The sequence below is a fragment of the Ambystoma mexicanum genome, chromosome 4q, assembly GCF_040938575.1.
Source record: "Ambystoma mexicanum isolate Mex_15411 chromosome 4q, UKY_AmexF1_1, whole genome shotgun sequence".
NCBI lineage: Eukaryota > Metazoa > Chordata > Amphibia > Caudata > Ambystomatidae > Ambystoma > Ambystoma mexicanum.
In genome coordinates, this window is record NC_090928.1 from 944,910,781 (window position 1) to 944,926,098 (window position 15,318).

The following is a 15,318-nucleotide window of genomic DNA, read 5'->3' on the forward strand; positions in this document are numbered from 1 at the left end:
TTATTATGATTCAAACAAACACTGACTCAAGGTTTTCAGGTAAAAGAATATACATTTATTTTACTCTTCAGTTGTATAACATTTCACTATTATTAGCAGTTAAAAAAAAAAAATCACACTCTTAAAACACCACACCACCCCCAATAAGTTCCAGACAAGTTAAGCTCACAAAATGAAGTGGGAGCAAAATGGCACTTCAGCAACTTTAAAAGGGAGGGAAAGACAAAGTTAATAAAAATTGAACCACACCAACAGGTAATTACTCAGGGCAATTGAGCAAGACGAACTACAATGATAGAATCAGGTAGAAAAAGCTTAGGGATAAAGTCACTAGGTCAAAAGTCTTTTGCTCAAGATCACACAGTTCAGGGGAGTTTGCGGTAAAGTTCGTGCCACGGGTTCCGGACGAGGTTGGTTGGCAGAAAAGTTAGTTCAAAGAGAAGAGAAGGACAAGCCCTCGTATTGGAGAAAGATTTCAAACACTTTCCCTGCGGTTGAACCAAACGAGCAACCGGATTTGCACAGTACCTTAAAACGGAGAAGCTGTAGCTGAGGCGGACGTTCCTGGTAGTTCCTGCTGGTTCACGGTTCCTGAAGCGACTGTCGGACTGACAAGAAGTAGGAAGACTGGAGGGTGCTGCACTACCCAGGGGAAAAACCAGCAGCAGAGCAAAGCAACGAATAAAAGGTGTGCTCCTTAAAACCCAAGCAGGGTCCGACCTTCCTGGCTATCCGGCCCACTGTAGCTCTGTACAGCGAATTCGACCAGAGGAGGGGTCCTGGCTTGAAGTTTGGGCAAACTGGTTGGTCCCACCAGCTCAAGGGAAGAAGTTTCCTGGAGGATCTTCTCTGTTGTCGGATTCTGACGATTCGGACCTGCAGCAGGGCTTCACCGGGAGGTTCAGTCGTTGTAGGGGTCCTCTTTTGTCAGCTCCTCGTTGGTTCTTTTGTTCCAGTGGCGACTCTGCCTTTCCAGGCCCAGAGACCTGCTTTTTATGCAGTTCTCCACCATTCACACAGCCGGGCTGTCAATCAAACCCGCCGGGACAGTTACCACAGCCAATCATGTCGGAGTGTGACATGGGTCTCCAAGGAGACCCTGTGCAGGGAGTCATAAACCCCTCCCTCACATCCTGTCCCCCTCAGACATACAGGCGCCTAAGGAGGGCTTCTGCGTAGAAAAGAAAGAAGACGGTGAACAAAGGAACCAAACCTGGTTTGGCGTGCCGAGTAAAACACGAGAAAGACTTTTACAAAAATAAATGGCGAATAAACCCAGCCGGAACCGAAATAAAACATATATGGTCTAGCAGGTTTAAGTTCGAGGCTACCAAGATAGCCTAAAACAATACCAAGGTTATTTAAGATAACCGCGGTAGGAACATTAGGGTAGTTACCACTGCCACCAGGGCAAGTCTTGATGAAAGTACTCCATGTAAGATGGTTTGTACTGGGTCTGGGGTTTTAGAGAGGCTAATAAAGTTAATCGTAACTTTATATGTTCTGGGAGACAGTAGTCAGTCCCAGAAAATGGAGTCTGAGTTGGGAAGTCTGAAAGACAACCCTGTGTCACTGCAGTGAAGGTGCTGTGTAACACACAGTAAAAAAGATGATGCCTGTGGAGTAGGTGAGGCTCCACAGTCTATGAACACAAAACTGTTAAACACACACAGCAAAACACATGTAAGAATGGGAAAAAAAGCTCACACTCTTACCAGGTGAAAAAGATAAATCCTAGAAATCCAGAAAAGCTGCTGAGGGACTCAGTAGGTAAGGGCAATTAGCCATTCTGGAGAATTCTCCGTAACAAAGCCCTTCATGTCTGCGGGAACCAAGCTCTGGGCAAAAGAAGCGTTAATACATTTTCGAAGAAAAGGCACAAATAAATCCCTGTTCTCAAGAAAAAGGAAGGTAGAGGGTCTCCTGGACAACTAGTAGAGTGTCTCCTGGACAACTAGTAGAGTGCATGACACTCAGTAATTCAGCTACCCCTTTGTCCTCTATAGCAGCAAAGCTGAACATGATTTGAGGGTCTAGACCTTGTTTCGCCCAAACAATACCTGAATATTCCAGCGGATTTAGTTGGTTCAAGTCTTTGCATATTCTGGCAGGCGCTAATGAGATCTTATCCGTAAAGGCATTTTGTACCCTAGTACAATCATCTCCATCCGGATTAATAGCCTGATTCAAGGCATTGGATTTTTCCCTAAGCCTTGAATAATTTAAAGAGCCCTTTAGTTTCATTTCCTGCTCTTGTCATTTGTTTGTTAAGTAATTTGTTCATCTCACTCTCGCCAGATGGAGTGCCAAGACTGCGATCCGGTTCTCCAATAGCCAGAACCACAGCTGCATCGCCTCTCTGCCTAGGGGGCGGGAGAGCACACCATCTTGCTTATTTAGGTATTGCATGGCCACTGTGTTGTCCGTCAGAATCAGGACATACATCCCCTCTAGTGATAGAGCGAACGCCTTCAGGGCTAACCTGATGGCTCGCAACTCCAGCCTGAAGTGCCCCCTGGCTTCTGTTGCTGACCAAAGGCTGCTCACCTGCAAGTCCTCGCAGTGGGCACCCCAACCCTTCAGAGACGCATCTGTGACCACTTGGGTCTGAGGCCATGGAGCCCAGAAGGGTTCCCCTGCCATGAGACTGCTGCAGTCTTTTCACCAGATGATGTCGTTGACCACATGCCTGGACACCTTGACGGGATCCATGAGCGCTCCGAAGTACTGACACCACTGACCTCTTAGGAGCCATTGTAGGGATCTCATGCGCAGCTGGCCTTTGGCACTAGAAAAATACAGTAGGCAATGAGATCTAAGAGGCGGAAGAAGGGAGCTGCTGGTAGAGTGGCGTGGTTCTGGAACAAGTCCACCATCTGTGCCATGCTGTTGACTCTCTCGTCGGGAGGCAAGGCCTTCCCCACCCGGGTATCTAGGACTGCTCTGATGAACTGGAGCCTTTGGACTGGTGTCACATGGGACTTCAAGTTCAGGGAGAAGCCCAGCCTGTGCAGAAGCAGATAGGTGTCCTCCAGATGGGACAAAACTTGCCCCAATGACTTCACTCGGATCAGTCAGTCGTCCAGGTACGGAGCCGCGACTACTGCCATGAGCTTAGTGAAGACCCTTGGAGCGGAGGTCAGACTAAAGGGGAGCACCTTGAACTGATGGTGCTTGTCCCCTATAATAAACCTCAGGAACATCCTGTGCTTTCGATGTATCGGCACATGGAAATAAGCATCCTGCAGATCTATCGACACTAGCCAGTTTTGTAGCTCGAGAGCGTTGAGAATTTCTCTCAACGTCACCATCCTGAATTTGTCTTTCCTCAGGAACTTCTTCAAGGCCCTGAAGGCCAGAATGGGACAAAGACCTCCTCCCTTCTTGGGTACCAGGAAATACTGGGAATACCAACCCGATCCTCTCTGTTAGGGAGGTACCTCTTCCACGGCACCCTTCAACAACAGGGCTCGCAGTTCTTCCTGGAGCTCCTGTCCCGGTTGGATTGGTGGTGGTGGGGAACTGTCCAGTGTTTTTTTTAAGGACAGACAATATCCCCACCGACAAGCTGCAGAGCCCAGGCATCCGAAGTAATTCCCTGCCACTGGAGCCAGTGCTCCGTCAACCATCCACCAACTGGTAAGTTGTGGGAGGTGAAATCAAAGTGGTTTAGGAGGCTGGGTCACCCCCGCCGCTGTCGCTACTTGCTGGTCCTTAGAAGCCCCCTTACCCCTTCCGGAGCACGAGAAATGCTTCTGCCCTTGCTTGGCTGGTGGGAGATGCGCTTTCCTGCCGTAAGGCGTATATTGTCTGTAGCTGCTGCCCCTAGAGGCGAAGCTGAAGGCAGGCTTGGCCGGCTGCGCAGCCAGGCCCAGTGATCTGCAGCGATTTTTGATTCCTTAAATTTCTCTAAAGATTCGTGAGCCTTTTGACCGAACAGGAAATCGCCCTCAAAGGGCATGTCCACTAATTTGCCCTGGACATTAGGCAAAAAGTCAGAACATTTTAAGTAGGCCTGCCTCCTCAGCGTTAAAGTAGATGCCATAGATTGGCCCACGCAGTCGGCTATGTCCAGGCCCGTTTGCAACGACTGCCTGGCCACCTCCTTCCTATCCTCCACCAGCTGTAGGAAGCCTTTGTGCATTTCCCCCTCAGGGATGTACTGCACAGCATGCTCCACTGCCATCCAAAGACCAAATGAATATTTTGCAAAGCCACCAGCCACATTTGTAGCTTTAAGGGCCATACTGTCCGATGTGAAAGCCCTTTTGGCCAAGGCATCAACCTTCTTCGCTTCCGTCGTACAGTTGAAGAAGCTGGTCTGGAGGAGACTGTAGCGGCTTGCATAACAAGCCCTTCAAGAGAAGGGTGAGAGGAGATATGATATATGATATGATTGGTTATTTATAACGCGCTTAATACCCAGAGGTTTCTAAGCGCAGACACAGGGATCGAACCTGGGTTGCTCCATGTCATCTTGCTTCCAAGGCAAGCATGTTGCCGCTGAGCTATCCTCCCGAGGAGAGGAATGAAGGGTCCCCTCTGGCCGGCCTACACTGCCCGCATATGGTGGAACTGACCGGGGGAATAGAACAAGGGTACTGCCTCAGAGAGGTCAGAGGGTCGGCAATTGCAGTGTTAAGGGCCATGTTGCACCCCGTAACCAAACTTTTGTCTAGAATATCAGTCAGGTCGTATCCCTGTACCGGCACTGCTGAAGACTGCAAACCTAAAAAGTGTCAATGACTTTTTACTAAAGCCCTGAACTTGGTATAGTTATGGATACAGGGCTGGCTTTGCTGGAAATCCAAGTCTGGCAGGGTATCCAAACTGGATGTACGTGATTATTTTGAATACGATTATTTTGAAGAAGAAAATGTCGAATTCTAAATCTTTGTGTTTGAAATAAGCATCCCACAGCCAAATAGCCTTTGTAGACCCCGCTCCCCCACCCCCTTACTTATTTTTTGGTGGCATACTTCGCTGTGCGCCACCGAGTCCTTGCAGCGCCAGTTCCCTTCACTTCCCTGGATGGGAACCGGCGCTGCAGGGTCTTTTCTTTTGTTTGCCATTCCCGGTTCCCTTGTTCTCTATAATGAAAACCAGCCGAAATCCGATCATTTCAACCATTCCGTTTTTTTAAACAATATTTTTGGTCAATACCATCCAGAACCACTGACCTCATCGAGGGCCTGAGGTACTTCTAGCAGCTGATCATGGTCTTCAAAATAGTCAACACCATCTGCGCCCATGAAAACGAGGTTGATGTCCCCTTGATCTCCTGCTTCATCAGTGCTGAAAACGGTCGACATAGCGCTGGGGAAAAGAAAAAGAAAAAACAAATTCGGATCATGAGAGCGGGGAGTGGGTGAAGGATTTATTAATAGTCAGCACCGACCACTTGCCCTTCGGTGCCGACCGCGTCCCCTTTAGTGCCGACCGCGTGCCCTTCAGTGCCGACCGCGTGCCCTTCAGTGCCGACCGAGGGCGTGACGTCGAAGCACTGGCACCTTGAAAAGCGGGCACAGACCCAGCATTGACGGGCTTGACACCGCCTTTGATGTCACGGATTCATCGACGCAGATGGCGTCGGCACTGGGGCATGTGAGGGGTCAGAACAGAGCATCCTTCTTGCCTCCGAGACCTGCTGCGTGGTTGGTGGGGGATACCTGCGCCTACAGTGGCATGCTTCTTGAACATTTCGAGCATGGAAGTTTTGAAATCCCCCCTACTCCTGGCAAGTGGTAGGACCTGCCGACGGCTGACATTTTTCCGTCGACTAATCAGAGTCCCAACGATGCCGGTGACGCCCCTTCTTACGGGACGAGGAAGAAGGGCTCCTCGAGTGGGACTGCTTCTTCCTTCGCCAATGTTCTTTCTTGCGGGGTATGTCCCTCAGTTTCAGCCCCCAAGTACCGAACCGTCGACTGCGCCAGAGATTTTGAGGGTGGTCGACCGAGCACGCGCTTAGCAGTCCGATCTTACAAGGATTTCGGCTGAATTTGGATGCACGACGCACACCCTTCCGTCCCATGACACGTACCAAGGCACCAGAGGCATAACTCATGCGGGTCAGTGATGGACATCTTGGTGTGGCAGTCGGTACACCGATTGAAACCTGAAACCCGGGACAAGACATCTGGCGTTGAGGAATTAGAAGGAAAAAAAAGTTTTTTTTTTTAACGAAAACATTGAGGAGTCGAAGACTTGTGTTCACAAGCAGTGTTATAGCTCGCAGAAAAAAGGAACGGAGGTGTGGGGCATAGTGACGGAGTATATATACGACGCCCAACGTCACTTCTGGAGCCGATGATAGAGCGCCCAGCAAGACGGATCGATGGCCAAGTCGAGGTCCACTACGCCCCCTGTCGAAAAGAACTCCGAAGCAGCAGAGCTGGATGGAATATCTATCAAATGAGTAATCTGCAGGAGAAAAGCAATCCTTTGAAGCAATCCAATGAATGGTGCCTTACTCGCCTGTGGCATAGAGACCGGAGGGGTTGTCACCACAGCTATTTGGAAAAGCTGGAGCATTTGCTCCTTGAATGCCTCCCACTCATCCCTCGAGGGACTCTTGAGTCTGGTAGGATTTACCCAGCGCCTCCGATGAATCAGAGTCATGTTTGCGCCAATGGAGTCTCCTCTTTTTATGGGAGGATGAGGACGAATGGCGTGAACAGCTTCAGGAATGCAAACGTTTCCTTGCCTTCTTATGGTGCCTGTCCTCCTTCTCGAGCGTGTGTCCTTCGGTGTCATGGCCAACAATGTGACAGTCCAATGTGCTGGGTACTTTAAATGAGGCCACTCGAGCGCTAACTTCGCAGATCAGCCTCTTAATAGACCTGGGGCTCATTTACTGGCAGGAATCGCACTGCTCAACATCGTGTTCCTTCCCAAGACACCACACGCAGACACCATGCAGGTCCGAGATCGACATCTTCGAGCCGCAGTCCTAACAATGTTTGAACCCCGAAGCTTTAGGGCCTGATATCTTGATGAATTATCGATAAATATTCTCACAGATGAGAATGTTCTGAAAAGAAGCCTGCTGAGCGTGCAGAAAAAAGGAACTGAGGCGTGCAGTGACATATATATACGGGTGATATCACATATGGCATCGAGGAGTGGCAGGGTCGAGTCCAAGGAGTTGACGGTCTATGTGGAGTCGTACTGCGCCCCCTGTCGGAAAAAGGTTCTGAGCAGCTGACATTGGAAGGATATCTATCAGATGAGGAATCTGCGGGAGAATGCAATCCATTGAAGTCCAAGTTGTGCATGGAGCTGCAAGTCTGGTACATATGTGCCAATGCTAAATCTGGCAAGTGTGCTCGGACGAGCCAGTCGTACAGGTAGGTAAAGACATGAATGCCTTTCCTCATGAGGCGAGCCGCCACTACTGCTACCACTTTAGTGAAAACACTGGGTGCCAAAGAAAGACTGAAAGGTAGGGCTTTGAATTGCTAGTGACAGTTCCCCACGTTGAATCTCAGGTACTTTCTTTCCTTCTTGTGGATAGCCACATGGAAGTAAGAATCATCGAGTTCCAGCTAAACAAGTCAGCCATTCAAGTTCAGGCCATGAAGGACCTGGGCTAGAGTGACCATCTTGAACTTGTACAAGTACAATTTCAATAGCCGCAGATCCAGCATGGGTCTCAGACCTCCATCCTTTGGCACCAGAAAGTAGGCGTTCCGAGCAGGGTACCATCTCTACGGCACTTTCACCAGACGCTGACAGATCTCCTCCAGCAGGAGAGGTTCCAGAGGCAAGGGATGTTGGCAGGGGGTGATCTGGAGGGTGAGACGCGAATGGGAGGCAGTATCCCTGCTGGACAGCCTGCAAGGCCCAGACGTCCAAGATAATATTTCTTCATTCCTCGCCAAACTGGGATATCCTGCCCCCCACAGGGGATGAATGATGGAAGTCTGCCTCACAGAACCTTTGCTCTGGGGGTTGCGGAGGGCACTGAAGAGGTGGAAGCGCCTCCTCTAGGTGCACCATGTCCCCCTAGCTGCGTAGGCATGGCATTGTCCTTACCTGCCCAAGGAAGGTGAAGGGACGAAAAGCCTAGCCTCTGCCCGCCGGGCTCGCAGGATGCTTCTGCACCGCCAGCCCCAACGACTTGATTGTCGCCTTGGAACGTCTGGAGCGACTCCCCAGCATTGGTGCCGAACAAGTTCATGCCATTCAAGGGCATGTCAAGGAGCTTCTCCTGAACGTCAGTGGCAAATCTAGACATCCTCAGTCAATAACAATGCCTCAAGATGGTGCTGATGGCCACTGTCCTAGCGACACAGTTCGCGGAGTCCAGGCAAGACAGCAAATGTTGACGGGAGGCCTCCTTGCCGTCTTTAATAATGGCTTGGAACATCCTGTCTAAGGTCACCTCCACACTCTACCAAGTTCTAATTTCTTTTTGGACCCAAGAGCTCTCTAGACTGAAGGGGAAATGGGAAAGAGACTTGGGCCCGCTGGACACAGAAGAATGGGTGGAAGCATTGATGTTCCCTCGAGCGATTGGGATTGATGCCAAGCTAAAACTTATCCAGCTCAAAATACGCCACCAGGCATACTATTCCCAAACAATGATGGCCCTTTGGGGGGTGGTGGACAATGGAAATGTCTCTGGTGCAAAAGGGCAGAGGGTACCTTCTTCCATATGGTCTGGGACTGCAACGTAATAAAGAGCTTTTGTGAGAGATGCACTAGTAGGATCTCCAGAGCCTTGGGGTCACTGGTTCCTCGAGACCCAAAACTGATACTATTGGGAATCTAGGGGGAGGGGGACTTTACTAAATATGAAAAAACTTTCCTGGCGGTGGCATTGGGCACAGGGAAACGGCTGTCGGCCGCAACCGGGGGCTCGGCTGACGAACTCAATATTGACCGATGGTACAATGAAGTGGACAGATATGCCCCCCTGGAAAAGAGACTTTATAAAGCCAGAGGATGCCCCACTAAATTCCAGAAAATATGGGGGAAGTGTGAAGACTCTAGATAACCCCCTCTCGAATGTGGCTGCCCCAGCACCTCTTGCACCTCCTGAGATAATAGATGCCTACATTCTAAGAACTGCCCCCGGGCTGCCTGAAACACCTGTGAGTTGCCAATATTGGTCAAAGTTATTAACGCGGATGTGTATCATGTGACCTTGCTGTTGTTCATATTGTTATGTACCATGAATAAAATCAATAAACAGAGTTATAATAAAAAATAATGGCTTGAAGTCATCCTGCATCACCCCTTCTGGGATAAGCTCTGCCGCCTCCATTGTCACTGACCATGGATCAAATGAGAATGTACCCAGTGCCCAAGAGGCATTGACACACCGGAGACCTAGGATTAAGGAGCCGAAAGTCTTCCTGCCCCACGCATCCAACCGTTTGCTCTCCCTATAGCAATGACAGAAATTAAGTGGTGTTGAGGTTCGCCATACAGGCTTGCACCGCCAAACTCTCTGGAGAAGCGTGTGTATAGAGAAATGAGGGGTCCGAAGCGGCCAGACGTTGCTTGTTGGGCAGGTCACGGTCCACAGTTCCACCACAGGCCCCTCTCTCTACTGCTTGATTGAAGGCAGCAAGGCCTCCTTCTTAGGACCCTTGCCCAAAATGTCACAGAGGTCATACTGCAGAGGCCTAAGGGTGTCTACCACCTTAGCCTGCAGGCACTGAAGAGACGCCTGTAACTTGCCAGGGGTAGCAACAGGCATCATGTCGACCTTTGACGAGGTGTTCAGGCCACTTGCCTCATGCAAGTCGGCTGGTAGGTCCACCAAGTCACCTTGTACCCCGAAGAAATCCTCCGTCAGGTTTCTCACATCCCTGAGGTGGAAGGGCTGCAGTCCTAAAGTGACATTATAATCCTCTTCATAAATGTCCTCCAAATGTGACAAATGCACTTCTTCGGAGCGGAAGGAACTCTTTAGTGACTCTGGCATAGTTGGTCAGGGACCATATGCGGGTGGGGGGGACGGAACGGTGCACCCTTTCCTTGCAATCTTGTCATGTTGCACTGCAGTCTCCCTGCCGGCTCCTTCAAGCGTGGTGGGATCCGCCAGCTCGGGCCGACGCCGCAGGCGTCAGGCCCGTAATCCGCCAGGGCCTTGGCAAAGATGTTATACATCTTCAAACAGAATGCCTCCCCATTCCTCTGGTGAAGAGGACTTGATTGGAAAAGGGACCTGCGGGGCCTCTTCCCCCTGGCCTTACTTGGAGTGGTGGCTCTTCTTCGAGGATGAAGACAAGTGATGCCATGAATAACAGCCGGGCAAGCTCAACCTCTTTAGTCATTTGTATTTTTAAATTATTTGTATATATGATTTCAATTAACCTTTATACAATACATTAGACGTCTTTTTGCTCTTCCGGACGATGGAATCACTTCTCGGTGCCATGCTCTGCAACCAGCGACATGGAGCAGGTCCGCTTATCCCTGCTCTACTTGAGGAGGAATGTGAGCCTTTTGCTTCACGTTTCCAAAGCACCTCCGAGTGCGTGGACTGGCACGATGCACAGGCAAAGGCATATGCAGTGCGGGTCCGACAAGGACATTTGGTGCCTGCATTCCACAAAGGGTCTGAGCCCTGAGCACCTCATTGGATTCGGCATTACAATGAATTTGAGGGGAGAAGCAAGAATTTGTGTAATATAAGGTTTAAGCCTTGTTCCTAGTAGTGAGTACACTGCGTGGAAAAAAGGAACTGAGGTCATGGGGCGAAGCGCCTCCGTATATACTGGCACCATCATCATATCCGGCGCCAGGTGCATAGAGGCGTCGGGCGGAGCTGTGCTCCAACCCCTGGTGGCAAAATAAGTTTAAGAGTATCTAGCACTGGGAGATCTAGATCATAGATGAGGAATCCTTAGGAGGAAGGAGTCCATTGGAAAGATGGCATTACTGAAAATGATGCAAATGCTATTAGTACTGAAAATATTCAAAGATATTAGCGTAAACAGCACACTTTACATAACGTCAAACAAGACTGTAATGCTTTCCCATCAGCATCAAAATGCCCCAATGATAAACAACTAATTCAACATGTTTTAAACGCAAATCTTCTTGCAGGTGGTACAAAAAAAAAAAAATGAGTTTAACAAATTAAAACAGAAATCCTAAATATTTATTCTTTTTTAAACATTTTTTTATTGACTTTAGTTTGAAAAAATAAACAAAACTTTTTTGTCACGGATTTTCATCATTACTATCCAATTTCTTGAAAGAGGAACAAAGACTAAAGACTGAACATAGCAAAGAAAGGAAGAAAAATCGCAGAATCACGGAAAAGAACGGAAGAGAGATGAGGGAGACAGCGTAGACGTGGAAACACAGAAAATATGAGTGAAAATAAATGTTCTAATCGAAGGTAAAGTAACACACCATCTTCGTCTGTTAAGTTCTTTATCAGTGAATGCCCTTTCCAGATCTCAGTATCAACATCGTCTTAACGTTCTCGATTCTCACATCCTCTATATACTTTTTCTTCGCCTGCTCCTCTTATTTGAATTCGATGCTTCATGTACCAATTTCATTCAACATCATTTGACATGGCATTATCATGTCAACAAAATTAATGATTGAACATGTCAAGTTGGTATTTGTCCCTGATATTACGCAACTCCACCATTCAGCCATGTTTCCATTCTTTGGCGCAAAACGCGACAAGTGCAATGAACGCTGGTTGGTAATCTTTGGGCATTCAATTATCAAATGTTTCAGAGATTCAATCTCTGTCATACAATAGCGACAGATTGCACTTATTGTTCCCGGATCATTCCTTTTCATCAAAATCTCACGAGTATGGTAAAGATTAAGTCGCAGTCTTAGGAATTGATTTCTATGATATTGTGATGGAAATCTAGTAAGATATTGAGGTAAGTCTCCTACTTTTAGCGCGGACATACCCAAATCAATACTTGTCGACAATGATGCTCTTATGTTGGAGTTGATAATCCAGTTCCATTGATTAAACTTGACTTTCGCCAGTTGTGGAGTATTCATTACCAGTGACATGTTTATGTCTGCCGCTGCTAGAATTAACAACAGTTTCTCTTCCCAGCTATTTAGCAAATGTGCTGATGGATCTTGGCTTTTGTTGTTTAAGATCAAATAAGGTTTTGCTCCGGGTGTTATCCTCATTTTACGGAGCAAGCTTATTGACTTCAACACAACTACAGAATTTATAGAATTGAGAGCCAACTCGTGGTGAATTCCTACCATTGAGGTACATTGTGGTAATTTGAGCACTTTACGCCAGAATGTGCCTTCCAATTGGGTCCAAAATTTCGCCTCAATATTCCAGCTTGTTTCGCTTCGAAAGCATACTATTGGGACCACTTTTTGGGAGTAGAAAATATTTATTCCAACATAAACTATGCCAAGAAAAATGACGCAAGGTCTATTAAATTGGGCTCTTGCTCAGAGAGAAAGTGAATGAGACTAAATGGATTATCTGGAAACATTTCTCAATTATTATTATTTGATATGGGGCTTTTCGTTAAACAAAACACATCAAATGCAAAAATATTTAACAATGTAAACCATTACCTTGCATTTCAGGAGGTGCAGGAACTCCATTTAAATAATGGAAAAACAATGCCGAACATCGTAAAAAGGGCAAGATCCCAGCTTTAATAGTCTTGCACAGATGCCAGCCAGATGATAATTCTTTCAAGGCACTAATAGGATAAAAAAAGAAGAAACCCCAGTATATAAACTACAGCGACAATGTACACATTTTGAATAATCTATTAACAATGGATTTATTTTAGAATAGGTTTTGTTTTAATTTATGCTACTGTACGGCAAATCTTAAATCCGTACATTTCACCTCGAAAAAAATACTATAATTACTTAATGTATGAACATAGTTTTATAGGAATTCTCCTGCATATATGATGGCGACTATCTTGTGGGATTGTTTTTACTGTGTTAGCTTACCTCCCAGTACATTGGCACATAGTCTTATATAGGGAAAGAACTGCCAACTCTTCCTCTTCATTGGAGTTTTCCTGATCCATCCCATTCTCTTCTGCAAAACAATGTGGGAAAGAATTAGTTATACAACCAAACATTGCTTCTCGATGGAACTCAAAACCACAAGCAGTAATATTCTTTCTGATAAATGAGTCTGTTCCTCCCAGATATTCCTCATCTTTGAAGATCATCATGATGCTGTGATCTCTGGAAATTCTTTTCCTGAGCCAGCAGGTTGGGCCAACCAGCTCAAAGGTTACAGGCCCCTGGCACTGAAAGTGATGACGGTCCCATATATACTCTGAGCCACCAGTGTAATTTTCCTCAAAACTGCTATTTGAAGCCTGTTACAGTAAGGAACTGCAGAATAGTCACTTTAATATCACAAGAAAGAACAATTGCAAACCTTTCAAATCATGTCATCAATTTAGAAGGGGGGTTGATGAGGAATCTTTATCCATCAGAAAGAGAAATTACCAGAAATGTTCTCTCTATTGATTCTTCTCCTGCAGATACCTCATCTGATAGATACCACTTCCAGCGTCAGCTGCTCAAACCTTTTGACAGGGGACGTAGACCGTCGATCCATCTTGACTCTGCTGCGACACTCATCGACTCCGGGCAGGACGTCTGCAGTACATTTAACACGTCACTACGCCCTTGCACCTCGTATGTAGGAATCTGCAGGAGAAGAATCCAAAGAATGAACATTACTGGTACGTAATTTCTCCTTCAATGGATTGCATTCTCTCGCAGATTCCTCATCTGAAACGACTCCCAAAGCGGTGCAGCGTATGGAGGCAGGATTAAAGTCTCAAACTAGAAAGCTCTGCAACACTGCTCTTTCAAATCGGGTGTTAGAGCCCCATGCCACATCCAGACAGTAGAGTTTTGTGAATGTGGGGACCAATGACCAAGTCGTAGACCAACAGATCTCTTTCACTGGCACACCCATTTGCAGCACTTTGGAAGCAGTCACACCCCTGATGAAGTGCGCACTAATGCAAGACAGCAACTCCTTACTTGCTTTCTGGTAGCATTCTGCGATGCAGAGAATTATCCAAAGTGAAAATGTCTGTTTAGACATGGTCAGACCTTTCCTGGATTGTAAAGAGGCTACGAATAGTTAGTTGTCACATCTAAAGCCTGCTGTCCTAGCTACATAGTCGCTGGGCGCCCTTTTCGGGTTTAACCTGTGCAACATTTCCTCATCGTTAGAAGGGTGAGGAGGAGGGCAAAAAACACCGGCAGGTCAATGCTCTGCGATGTAAAACACCAACACCACCGTAGGAAGGAATTTGGGTTGGGTTTAAGTGATGCCTTTCTCTTTAAAGAACCGCAGAAATGGAGATTAACAAGAGAATGCCTGGAGCTCGCTTACACGCTACAATCTAACTGAAGAAGAATGTATCAGTTTAAACAAAGCCACCATCAAAAAGGTCGGCACCAAATTGAGGTCCCAATCTGGAAACACAAACGGTGTAACTGGAAACCTACTTGGGTAATTACTGAGATGGTAAAAAAGGACCCTTGATCCGGAGATGACCTGATCACGGGCAAGGCTGCCAAGTGACCCTGGACCGTACTTATCTCAAGGCCCGATGAGGCCAGGGATAGAAGAAATTCCATCACAATGGTGGTAGGGCATGAGATGGGGTCTGCCCGCATGCTCAACATCATGCCTCAATTCTTCTCAATTGTTCTCCACCTGCACGTATACAACGTAGCCTCAGTCATCATACCTCACCCTCTCAAGCAGGTTGAGGCACTCCGGGCTTGGGTGAAGCACCCGACCCCCCCCCGACTGGGATAGAAGGTCCGGCCTCTGAAGAAGCAGTTGAGGGGGGCAGATGGCCATTTCCAGGAGTTCCGAGTACCATGTCCTCTTTTCCCAGCCTGGGGCGATCAAGATCATGGTGGCCTGGAACTTACTCAATCGCCTGAGAACCAATGGCATGACAGGTGTCTGTAGAAATGCGTAGTAGAGGTCAAAAAGCCACTTAACCAGGAACGCATCTGTTACAGCACAGCTCACAGGGAATTCCCTCAAGCAGAACTGCCTGAACTTCGCCTTGGCACTCCTGGCAAACAGATACACTGTTGGGGTGTCCCACTGAGCGAAGATCTCCTACAGCACTTTCAGACACACTTTCTACTTGTGCGAGACCATGCGCTGCCTGCTCTCAGCATACGTCAGCCGGTTCTCTGCTCCTGCTAGATGAGCTGCAGAAGCAGAGATCCCGTTCTCCAGTGACCAGAATCACAGTTGCAAGGCCTCCCTGCACTGGGGCAGGGACAGCACAATCCCTTGTTTGCTGCGACTGTGCTGTCTGTCAGAATCAGGCA

At 47.7% G+C, this 15,318-nt stretch overlaps 1 protein-coding gene across 3 annotated transcripts in view; it reads right to left on the reverse strand.

Annotated features, from left to right (window-relative positions):
* Positions 1-15,318, reverse strand: part of UBR2 (ubiquitin protein ligase E3 component n-recognin 2) — a 2,523,611-nt gene that overhangs the window by 250,101 nt on the left and 2,258,192 nt on the right. For all 3 annotated transcript variants that reach the window (XM_069608499.1, XM_069608498.1, XM_069608497.1), the window contains 2 exons: positions 12,937-13,027; positions 12,544-12,674 (listed from right to left, as the gene is read on the reverse strand). In XM_069608499.1, coding sequence (XP_069464600.1) covers positions 12,544-12,674; positions 12,937-13,027 — 222 coding nt within the window. The remainder of the gene's footprint in view (positions 1-12,543; positions 12,675-12,936; positions 13,028-15,318) is intronic.